General features: G+C 34.1%; 1 protein-coding gene across 3 annotated transcripts in view; it reads left to right on the forward strand.

Moving 5' to 3' along the window:
* RTN4R (reticulon 4 receptor) overlaps positions 1-12,873 on the forward strand; it is a 119,062-nt gene that overhangs the window by 95,948 nt on the left and 10,241 nt on the right. The window contains exon 1 of one of the 3 annotated variants that reach the window (XM_072415472.1): positions 7,560-7,752. The exons of the other annotated variants lie outside the window; for them this stretch is intronic. Coding sequence (XP_072271573.1) covers positions 7,719-7,752 — 34 coding nt within the window. The 5' untranslated portion in view covers positions 7,560-7,718. Of the gene's footprint in view, positions 1-7,559; positions 7,753-12,873 lie in introns of those variants that run through there. 3 annotated transcript variants of the gene reach the window in all.

Genomic DNA, 12,873 nt, shown 5'->3' on the forward strand with positions numbered 1-12,873 from the left:
TCATTTATTTATTAATAGACAAATGATAGATTTTTTTCTGTGGGAAGTTGACATACCATTGTGTATAGCATTTGTTGTATGTAAATAAACATATCTGGGCCTTAATACCAGCTTTAAGACTATTGTCTGATAAATGATGATTCCACTGGTGTAGCATCCCCATGACATTTGTTGGGAACACACATTGTTTTAGGGGAATCTAGAAGCACGACTTTTTTAATATTGAGGGCAGTACTTTGACATAATTTCCCGAGGCAGATGGAAGTTTAGCGAAATGTTACACATCACTGGGACTTAGATTAAAACACCATCCTACCAAAATTGCTTGAGAACCACAGTAATGGGCATATAGAAATGCATCACTATGGTTGGGTGTTTTATACATAGGCCAGATATGGACATTTGCAGGATGTCTGTAGTTCATATTATTCTATTATCCCCATAGAGATTGCAATTGTCATGGGTATAGAACAACCTAATACATGTGTTCATCTAGTTGAGGGTCTTTAAATGGTATCTGTACAAGTTTTGTATGTTTGAGTTATGTTCTGCAGTTGCTTCTGCACATGACTTGGAATTATGAAGAGAAATTGCTGCTGTTTTGTACATGCACTGGATAAGAATATAAGCACAATTTTGGTACTGAGGGATGTGCAGTAATATATAACATTGAAGCACCACAGTGACTTCAGGAACTTCAGTACTTTCATTTACCTACTTCAGAATATGCATAACAGTGCTGAATTTAAATAAGGGCAAAGCAACAGTGGTGCATTACAATCCACACTTATTCTGTTATTGGTAGTGGTAGCTAGAGGCCTTCTATCCTGCTCTGGTCCCTGGCTATGTTTTTATACATTTCTTATTTAAGTGTTTTGAGCATAACAGCTTTTATTATTTATAGGTTTTAATTGAGAATTATTAGCATTTAATGATGTTACACAGGGATTGTTATGCATAGAGGCCATTCCACTTAATCAGCTGTGAAACAGTGAAGTGTTGCAATTTGTGTCAGTGGAATTTGTACTAAGGAGTAACATCATTCCCATGCATCCAAGCCCGATAAAACTGAAAATACACCCCTGTGCTTAAAATGCAAATTATATTGTGTAGTGTTGGAAATATAAATAGGAACAGTTTATACATACTACTTTCTTCCAGTAAGTGCATTTTTTGTAAAAATCTATATTTAAAGTAAAACTGCAACATGTAAATTAAAATTTACGTCAGTTATAAAACCAGCCTACAAGTTTTTTTTGGCCTGGATTTAGAGCCTAGCCCATAAATTTTAGCAATATCAAAAACGTGGTGTAGTTTGTCACATGATTGCAAATTTATTACAAGAGCCCATAATAGGCATCAGTTGACTAAATAAATCTCTGCAGAAATAGGAATCACCTCTAACATCTAAGGTTAGCAATGTGGATAGAATTGCACATGCACAATGGAATGGGTTGGGGGATGCTCCTGAAAACCATGGGCAGCATCATTTTTCACTAAAATCACATACATTCATTTAAACACACATTTCCACTTTGTCAGCATTTATTAGAATGATTTTTTTCACTGTTAATGTTTAACTCTTAGAACAGATATTCTATTAGATATAAAGTGAAACCTGGTTCAGGGTTTTTTTGTTCTTTATGTTGATGCCTAATGTATGTGTTTAATTTAAACTGAAAGGGCTGTACATAGAGCACCATACCTACCATGAGAATGACCAATTTTGTGTGAAACACGTCAGCCTTTTTTTATGTAAAGCAATGATGTGTGTCTGAGGATTGTAAAAACCCTCCAATACCTTGCTGAAACTGCACAAACTGTCTACAGCTGGGCAATGCTGTGGTCCGGCAGCACATGCTGGGAGTGATTGATGGCTGGATATCCTGGCAGCAGTTTAATATTCATAAATGTTTGTTTTTTCATTAACCATATGCAGATATTTTACTAGTTGTGAGATGGCAAAAGCCTCATAAAAAAAAACTTTGAGGAATCGGAATCTCTCTTGTTTTCTTCTTGCTTTGACTGGGTTCCAATTTAAAACACCATAAAAAGCTTACCCTAATATTGTTAAAGAAATTTAATAGACAGTATACTCTCACTAGGATGTCTAAAGTATTTTCTTCCCAATCATGTACTCATTTTTAGATCAAATTAGATTCAACATAATGTATCCAAAGTGTTTGTCCAAGTGAAACATCCCATGCATATATGCCCATGGTAATCCAAATTATGAAAATTAATTTGTAGATATAGTTATAGTCCATCCATATCAATATGATCTCCATTTGTCAAATAGGGGTTTGTATAGTTGTCGATATTGTGACGCATTTTGCAATATAAGAAAATCAACTTCCAGATCAGCTAATGCTTTAATAGTCTAATATTGTATTTTTTTGTAAAAAATATTTTGTAACTTTGTAAAACATGTCTGCCTATTGTATTTTAGTAGCTAGAAAATATTGATTACTTATAAGTCACAAAACACTTGACTGAAAAGTTGTCTACTCTTATAAAGACAGTTATATCCCACGCTACAGGCTGCTTTGTTTAATTGCTTATTAAAGGCTTTGTTCCAGCGAATGCTGTTATGCCCTGGTTTATTTTTTCTCTACTTTAAAGGCTATGCTTCCATTTTCTCAGAGCTCAAATGGCAAGCTAATAGAATGTTGCATTTTTTTCAGAGTATAAAGTAACTACCATGTTGTGCTCATTCTATTGAAAATTTCTATTGATCTGCTATGTGAACTCTAAAGATCTTGAAACACACAGTTCAGATGTAGCCCAGCACTATTATGACAGCTTCTTCTGTTTGAGAGTGAAATAAAAAATATATAACATTCTTTATAGAACCGCATGGCATAGATGGTGCTGAATGAGACAGAACAATCTAACATACCTCTATGAATTAGGAAAAATATATATTTGCAGTTTGTTTCAATATCTGTAAATTGTATGGCTTTGGAAGTCATTTGTCAGAGCTATTATCAGAAAAATCTAAATAATCTATTTAAACCATTGTGTCCATAATTGTTTCTTTCATTGCATAGGTCAACTATAATTAGTTTCTTTGTGTTGGATCTCTTTGAGCCCCACATCTGAAATGAATAGATTGTAACTATGTACTGTATAGATAGGCTTGCACATAAACCTAAACATGTGTCACATAAGTAACATGAATTACAAAATTATAACAAAACTAAAGCTTAAGTTTCACATACGGAATATCAATATTAATATAAATCGTATTTTGTACAGAATAAATACAGGCTTATTCAGTAAACAATGCAAATAATAACTGAGTACTGGGTTCAATAAAAAATAACTGAGTACTGGGTTTAATAAACCATAGCACCCAATAAGAGCTCAATTCACTAAAGCCAAATTACTTTGGTCAAACCAGTAACTGGTTCAATGTTACAAGTTAATGCTTCTTACACTTACCACTTTGCTCTTTGCATCATTTTATTGAGAAGCATGACAGTGTAAAATAATCTACAAATGCTATACTAGGATAGAGCTGGGTTTAAAGATAAGTGGTAACCTTAGGATTCAAAAAAGATAGTCAGATATATAATGTATTTCACAGTCTCCGAACAATGGCAGATAACAGATTTATATGTGAGGTTCTAGTAGCATGTTAGATACCATATATGCTGTCTCATGAGAAAATGACCTTGAAGCAGAGCTGTAGAATTTTATTGTTAAAGTAATATGTAATTGGATTTCAGCAGTAGAGAGGCTTTAAGATATATATAAAGAAAAAGGGAAGTAATGTGAGCAGGTAAAATTAGAATTCAGTATATGTTAGACAAGTGTAATTCAAGGAAGGCAATTTCGTATAATGTAGGGTTGAGGAGCTTGAGCATTTTAAGGTGAATAGCTTACATTTTTCCATTAGGAGAGGAAAAGGATAGCTTTTTTTAAATGAACTGTAACAAATATCCTTTCATAAATACATGTAAGTATACAATTGTAATTAGGGATGAATAGGCACTTTGAAGCTTCAAAATTCTTGTCTCATTTTATATATATATATATATATATATAAATATATATTTAGATAAACACACACAGATTTTTTTTTAAAAATACTGCTCCTTACTTTTTAAATGTCTTCTTACCCCTAATGTCTACATGTTCTCCATCAATTATTTCTCATAGCAAGTTTCCTTATGGTGACAACAGTGGACTATGTGTGTGCAATGTGTCGTTAAATAGGCATTGGTAACCTTCAGTGGCATCCCACATGACAGGCTAATGGTGTCATTGTGGTAATGAAGGACAAGAATAAAGCATTGTTGCCTTATAATAGGAAGGTGTCTGAGGAAGGATCTTCATGCAACAACTTTTGATATGTTGTAGTTGCTTTCTTTTTTTAATGCTTGGCTAATGAATTGTTGCACTTTAAATTTAATTGAGCTAAAATACTGCCCAGTTTTGATCTATCTGATATAATTTTGATCATCGTTTTCTGCCTGTGCATTCTCTGTACACTACATTTTATTTTTCATAGAGTAATGTTTTCTACACTAATAATATTAGTTTTTTTTCCTTATTTTTAGATAACCTGCAGTTAACTATAGACTTCTTTTACACTGTCAATAACACTTGCTAAATGCTAACATTAACATTAGGAACTAATAGACAAACTTTGGCAGCAGTAGATATTTAAAATGTTAAGAAAGAAAACATTATTTAATTACAGTTTTACCCAGCCAATATATGAGAACTGGATATTTGGCACAGAATAGTTGCTTAATGGGCAGGCATTCTATTCTATCCTATTAGCATTCTGAATTATTTAGGAATAACTGTGCTTTCATATATAGTATGAGCTCTGAACTAATGCATCACCTGTAAATAAGTAAACAGGATAATATGTATTTAATAGAATAAACCCCAGCTTTCTGACAATGCAGCATACCTGTGCCCTATTTATTGAATCTTCTGCTCTTGGATTAGTAACTCCTTCCTGCTTCTTGTATGCAGTTAGGAGACTTGGCATGGTCAAGTCTCCTAACCCATGTGACAATGGCATGGTGTCCGGCTGCTTCCAGTGTAAAATGAACAGTTTGGGCAGAAACAGAAACCACCTCCCCTGTCTCCCAGCTATAGTTTTGGGGCAGGTAAATCATCACTGTAGTTGCAATAGAGCTCAGACGTTGATACTGCCTGGCTCCCTTTTCTAATCAGCATTATTAGACACAGTTACAGAAAATGCTTTTATTTGCATTTAACAAAAGAAGTCCTGAAAGTAAAACAGTTTAATTGCAAATTATGCAAACACATTAAAGTGCAAATTAGTTTTAGAGGGGAAAGGTAATAACGTGGGACTCCACATTGGGGAGATTCCCATTTACCTCCTACCACAAATACATTGATCACTGATGCTGGAAATTAAAGAAATTCAAATTTTGACAAGGGCTGAATTTTTCTTCACTTTGGTAATTTCCTTTACTTTCAAGTTCTGTTGTCTCTCTGGGATGTAAAGCAAAAGTAAATCTTATCAAGAAGGACAAGGAATATATTTTTCGCATTGGGTGTAAAACATTTGTAACAATATAGGAGATTAACCTGCCCAAGTTTTAAAATTCTGTTAAAAAAAAGGAACTATAGTGTTTCGGTATCATACAGATGAGCCAACGTATTCACATTGCACAGCCAGTAAAGTAAGAATAGCCGCAGGCTATGAAAAATACCCCCGCAAGCTCTGTTCAACTTGAGGCATGTCCAGAGACTGTTTTCTTTTCTGTCTGTATTATCTCTTGTAATTTTCATTGAAGATTTTATTGTACTCTCTGTTCCACCAACATGTTCCAGTTCCTGGGGCATCCACTGGTGCAATGAAACTTTTTGGTTTCTATTTTCACAGATGTGCCTTTCAATTAAAAATATGCTTGAAAGGAAAAATATCAGTGGAGGTGGCATAAAAAAAGATAAAGGAAAAAGAACTGAAGTAGAGAAGAATGGATCTTGGAATACAAAATGAAACATACGAAAAGCAAAATGTCCAAAAAACAAAACACACATCATATATAAAAGTGCATTTCAAAACATCACTAGATATCCTAGTAAAATGAAAACTAAAGATTATTTATAAAAATACTGCTATTTTAATACCAACTAAGCAAATTGGGGGAGAAACTGCCATGTACAAACTAATGTTAGTTGTTTGTTTTTGCAAATATAGGAGTATATAGGATTGATTATAGATCTAGACAGAAATAGAGATGAAGCCAAAAGCACAACTTGCTTGGTGTGTGTCTAGTAATAGATTGCAAACTTCTTAGGGGAACAGGGACCAATTTGAAAGGATGTATGTACTATGTACTCCGTAACACATTGTGTAATATGTCAGTTCTGTTTAAAACATAGATTCTACAAGCTCAAAAATTTTGGTCCATGCTGACATGACAGTATCACACAGTTCCTGTGGATTTGTTGGATACTTATCCATTATGCAAATCTTCCATTCCACCACATCCCCAAAGGTGCCGGAAGATGTGGTGCCTGTGGAAGACTACACTGAATGCATTATCATTGTTCAAGAAACTATTTTAAAATGATTTTAGCTTTGTGACATTTTATTCTGCTGGAAGTAACCATTAGAAGATGAATACACTACAGTCATAAGATGATAAACATGGTCAGCAACAATATTAGGTAGGCTGTGACATTTAAAGAATGCTCCATTGGAACCAAAGGGGTCAAAATTATACAAGGAAAATAGCCCCCCACCATTACAGCACCACCTCCAGTCTGAACCGTTAATACAAAGCAGGTTGGATTCAATTGTTCATGTTGTCGACTCTAAATTCTAGCCTTCCAAAAAAAAATGTTGAAGCAGAATTCAAAACTCATCAAACTAGGAAGTGTTTTTCCAATCTTCTGTTATCCAATTTGGATGAACCTATAAGAAAAGTAAATTTAGGTAGCTGTTCTTATCTAACAGTAGTGGCATCCAATGTAGTCTCCTGCTGATGTAGCCCACCTGCTTCAAAGTTTAATATTTTGTGCAATTAGAGATTCTTTTAGTACATTTTTTCTTTCTACTTCTGCCCTATGTTTGGCTTGTTTGATTCAGTTCACCTTATTTGGTCCAGCTCTGCAGGTTTATTTACTGTTTTCTCCAAACATTATGCAGCTTTTCTCCTACTTTTTAAAGAGATGTTCATTACTTTTTAAGTTTTCCAGTTATCTGATCCTTGATTTAAGAATATGTCAGAAAACAGGTCACAAACACCCTGTGTACAGCAAATAATAATTTTGAGAAACTCAGCATATTTGTCAGCACAAAGTATTTTTAAGTGGAATTGAACATATAACTATGTTCCTTTCACTTTTAGTTTTCCCAACTAGAGTTAAAAAAAAGTAATTTGCTGAAAATATAAAAATAGGACCAAAACTGTTTTTTTTTTACCTTCTTTAATTTTTCCCCTGTGTCTTCTGCTGCCATAGTGGAAGCAGATGTTCTATTACCACACTGAATTCTGGACAATAACTTTATTGGGCTGGCAACAATATCTTTTTATTTTTCATTTCACTGTCTTCAAGCAATATTCTGGGAGAAGAGATGGCTTTAATGCACAGAAAGAGCTTTATGCATGCACCACCAGTTCTGTCCCATGGAGAGTGGGCAGAAGTGCATTCCAAATCGGCTTTACATGCTTACAACAGAAAAAAAAGCTGTGGAAAGATGCATATAGGGGAAAACAATGTGTGGAAGAATAAATGCAAACCAAACAAAAGGTAAACTATGGATTTAAAACAATATAAATGCAATAATTTGTCATATATTTTTATAAAGTTGCATGACTCACCTGTCCACATTCCATAGCAGGATGACCAATCTTCCTCATTTTCTTTTTCTGCTGTAGACAGAAAAATTAAATTTTTCTATTTATTTTAATAAATGAATAAAACAAGGGGATGGTACAAACAATATACAGGAAAATAAAAGAAACAAAAAGATATTATGGTAAATCATAATACCTGCCTATTCAGTTCTAACCAGATGGTCTGATGTATCTGAGAATATTAGTGGGCTGGTGTTAGTTTACAGGAGCTGTTCAGTTTCGAAATAAAAATAGTAAAATGGCTTACTGGTATAATAAATACATTTTCGTTACAATTCCCAACATAGTTTGGCTTTCTTCTTTGCCTCCCTTATTTTGGGTTACATTGGTAACCTTGTTGTCACTATATAATGACAGCCTCTGCATCTTTTTGATCTTTAGGTAGGGATGCCAAGACAGATGTTGATGTTGCTTTTATTTCAGATGCCTACATTAAAAAACACTGGATGAATCCACATTATTTTAAAAGAGGATTTTAAGGGCCCATGTTGACGGTGACTTGAGCACATGAGATTAGCTTTAAATTTCCGTAGACTTGTAAGTCTTTCTCTTGAAACAGGTCAAATGCACCTGTCAGTTATGTAATGAAGGATCTCAGAAACTTCTCTAACTGATGTCTATTTGATGCCATCAACCCAAGTCCTAATGCACATTATAAAGTACTTACAACCTTTTCTTTTCCTCTTTGCTTTTCTCTTAGAGTACTTATCACTATCACTGTTATTACTTGTACTGTATGTTAAAAACAAAAATAAATTAAAAAGAAGCTAAAAACATTGTAATTAATACTGGTATTCCAAGACAGACAAGAAAACATCTTAGTGGTTCTATGCCTACCTTTGTGTGTATTCCAAAAGATGTTTGTAACCGTATTTTTTAGTCAGTTAGGACTGTATTTGCCAGTTAGGACAATTTGGTAAATTTTACATCTAAATCTTGCTTAGACTTATATTATATTTACTAGATGAAAGGTGAAGATTTATATTATATGTACTATAAAGAAAATTATTATTTTTTTAAAAAACAGTTAACAAAGAACATTTTTTTATTTTAGTTTTGATAGATTGTCAAACAAAAATAGCATTTCGGGTTCTGTTTCTGTCTGTGGTCGCATTGGGTAGACTTTCTCTTTTCCTATTTTTGTCTGTACAAAAAACATGTTTTTTAGTAGCATGAGGATGCATACATAGCATTTGACCTATTAAACAATCCAACCATTGATTCTATTTTTGTTAAACTTACAAAGCAAAACAAGACATAAAAAAGTGGTTTTGATTGATCACAAGGAGATGGGTTTATAATTGTTCCAATCAAAAACATGATGATCACGTTCAATAAAACTAATGCAGTTTTTTTCCATTTTGATCCCACTTCAGTTTGATTCTACAATACATTGCATTACAACTGTTAAGTTGGATGGTTTTACAATAGACAATTGGTCCAACAAACTCATACTTATTAAGGCTCTCCAAGACTGGAGGGGATGCCTTTCATCAGTGAAGCTGGGGGATCCAGTAAACCTGAAATGGAATTTGGTCCATGATTCAAATGACTTTGACGAAATCCATTCCAGGTTTTCTGAACTACTCAGCTTCAATGATGAAAATGTATCCTCTCCAGCCTCGGAGAGCTTTAATAAATCAGACTCATAGATGGTAGATTTCTTTCTAGTTTCTGGTTAACTTGCAAATATATTTGCAAATCCTGATAGTTTGAGAGTGTTTTAAACTGAAAAAAATGCTACATGAATGGTCACCCATAGTATTAAATTTACAAACCCTTTAACAACTCACATTTTAAAAAACACATAGCAATCAGATCTGAAGCTCTTATTTCAGTTTGGATTTAGTTTGATAATGAAGCCCACGGCTTCTATAAACTCTCCCATAACTTCCATCTGATCTTAGAACTGAACAGAACAATTTCATGACAACCCCCATTAAATATTTTATTCAACAGGGATTTCTTTTTATTTGGCTGCTAAAATATTAATGCATATTTTTTGCAGTACCCTGGTTTTACTTGTTTAGATTGTGTCCTAGAGCAAATTGAAAAGTGTAATACCAATAAAATGAACGTGTGGAAAGTGTAAACAAAAGTGTAGAATATTCCTTTGTTCAAATAATAATTTACATGCTGTTCAGAGGTATGACCATGCATTCCTTGCCAAGCATCATACTATTTTTATAGGTATATACATGTTGTATATTACAGGATGTCATCAGTGTGTGGAAAAAGGTAAATTCAGACTAAGTACAAAACTTTTAAGTGCACCTGTACCCCGGACTATGCACCTACCTAGCTGATTGTACTGTAATTAATTCAATATTAAAGATCACAAGAAATTTGTTTCCGTTTCCAACAGTTACGTTATTCAATTAGGTGGCTGGAAGAACAGAATTGTAATACAAAGTAAAGTAACAGGAAAAGCTTTAATGTTTACATGCTTCTGTTATGAACTTTGTAGATTAATTCATCGACAACACCTATAGTTACAGAGAAACTTGGTTAAAATTGTTTTCACTGTTCATATGCATGTTTACTTAAAGGTAAAAGTCAGTTTAGCGCACTATTTCAGCCCAATTGGCATATTTTGTTTATATAATTGTTTCAGTTTGTAGTCATTCTACACATGATAGTCTAAAAAAAACTCATAAACCTACAACAAAAGAGATATTATAAAGATTGGAAAAAGAAATTGCAAAAATCTGGACAATTACCAGATATAAAGTAGCATGGAACTAAAACATTCGACCTAGGTAATGACTATCATGTTGATGTTAGTGTGTGTGCAGTGTTCTGCTATGCTAAAATCTATTTTATACAGTGTGACAGAACCAGGAATCCTACTGATCCTTAGTCGGCCTGATGGCTGCCATTTTAAGTTTTAAATTAGATCTGTCTCCTGCCAATCAGTGTTCATACTAGAAACAAATTACATAGTTGACAGTACGCTTTGCATATTTTAATAACTGTCCTTACTATTAATTAGCTTGCAACAATATAATTCATTATTCAAATGTCTTCTATTATGCTGCCATTGACAAGCCAGGTAAACCGATTCGGGAAGAATGGCGAGCGTTGAGGATGTGGATAAAATATCTGTGATATTACATCTAAAGAAGCTCTGCAGTAAATTTATAAGTAAGCCTTAAAATACAATCAGGCCACACAGCCTACTTAGTATGGGCTGAAGTTGATTTTTTTTCTTAAGGAAAAGGTATAGCACATCATGGCCAGATTTTGTAAAAAAAAATCTGGTGATCTTGAAAGCTCTATTGCTTACCAGTTGGTAATGCAACACAGCCACTGTATGTTTTTATGCTTTTATGTACAAGAAGAAGAATAGAAAGCCTGATATTTGGGGCACGATTTCCCATTAGGTACTGTAGCCATCACCTCTTGGCAGCAGGAACAATAGAAAAGATTTTTCCAGTATGCAAAAGATTCTTTTACTATTATCATTAAAAATTGCATTAATCTTATACAAGCTCATGTATACATTTCCATGATTTTCTAAACAAAAAGTTGGACCTGTAAAACACAAAATGTTCCGTGTAATTGTGCTGATCTTGGCAAAGGTGGTTGCTCTGCAAGGCATAGGTTATGTTGCCAGTAGGGCCTACAGGCATATCTTATGTTGCTTACAGGCCCTACTGCATTATCAAAGAATCTATAAACCAGATACATTAAGCCACCAGCCAGATATTTACTTTCCTTTGAATAAAGAATTTTACTGGCAATGTTTGAAATAGAAAAGAACAGTCTCTTAAGAAACAGACCCAACCCATTGATGAGGAGCTCTCCTGAAGTTCGATCAGATGTAAATTCAATACATTTTCTGACTTTTGCAGCATTCAAGGTTATTGCTTAATAGCATTAAAGGTTTCCAGCTTGACCTTCATACTTACTCACAAATTTTTAAGAGTTGCAAAAACTCTTTCTTCTATGTGTTGTAGATGGATGAAGAAGGGATGTAGTTATAATCACATCTGGTGGTAATGTGACATTAGGTCTTTTTGAACCAAGATATTCCTAATTTAAGTCCAAATAAGTCTTCATAAAGTCATAGCTTCACCTTCAGTTGCACTTTTGCCTTTATGTTCCAGGACTTTCAAACATCAACAAAGATATCATGGAACATGGGCCTTCTGTTGGTGTTAAACTTTAACTTTAAACTTTTTAACACCCACATAAGGCTCTGGTATTAGTCATGTGACTATAACTGTGTAAATACCGGTCACTTTAACAAAGTATCATTATTATTGTGGCTATTTCACACCACTGGAAAGCTACCATTCCACCTACACTGCTCAGTCAACAGAACTACCAGATATCTCTTGTTGCCAGGGACAGCTGTATTCCTGGAACTAAATTAAGTTTCACAACAGAATAGCAGTTTTTTATAATCAGCTAATTCAGTTGCCTTTGTGTCAATGTAGTCCCATCTCATCCGCAAATCATTGTAAAAAGGCTTCTTGCTTAAACTATAAGTGAGATTGCTCTGAAACATTTGTCTTACGCACCTACATCATGTTCCTAACACAGCCTTTCTCCAATATTTTCACTCAAAAGTGAACCCTTATTATAATTTTCATCTCTCAGGAAACCCCTGGTAAATTTATTCATCGAAGGTCAGTACGAATTTTGGCATTGGAACCAAAATTTAAAGCACTATAAAAGAGAAGGTCAATCAGCCACAGTTTAAGGAACTCCCAGCAACCTCTGGAGCAGTGTTTCCTATCCAAGGTCCTGGTGAACCCTAAGGTTCCTCCAGAGGTTGCCATGGGTTCCTTGAGCAATGAGCAATTTGTGCCTCTCAGGTCCCCTAAACTGACACCAAATATTTTTTTATCTGTAAGGATGACATTCTTCTCACTAGCTTGGAATGTAATAGGCAATTTCTCCTTTGACCACCATGCTAATGTACTGTAAGTTGTGGATATGGTAAGAGGTCGACTGAAGACCTGAAAGTTCTGTTAAGTTGAGAAACACTGTTCTGGAGAAACCCTAG

The sequence above is a fragment of the Pyxicephalus adspersus genome, chromosome 6 (genome assembly GCF_032062135.1).
Source record: "Pyxicephalus adspersus chromosome 6, UCB_Pads_2.0, whole genome shotgun sequence".
Lineage (NCBI taxonomy): Eukaryota > Metazoa > Chordata > Amphibia > Anura > Pyxicephalidae > Pyxicephalus > Pyxicephalus adspersus.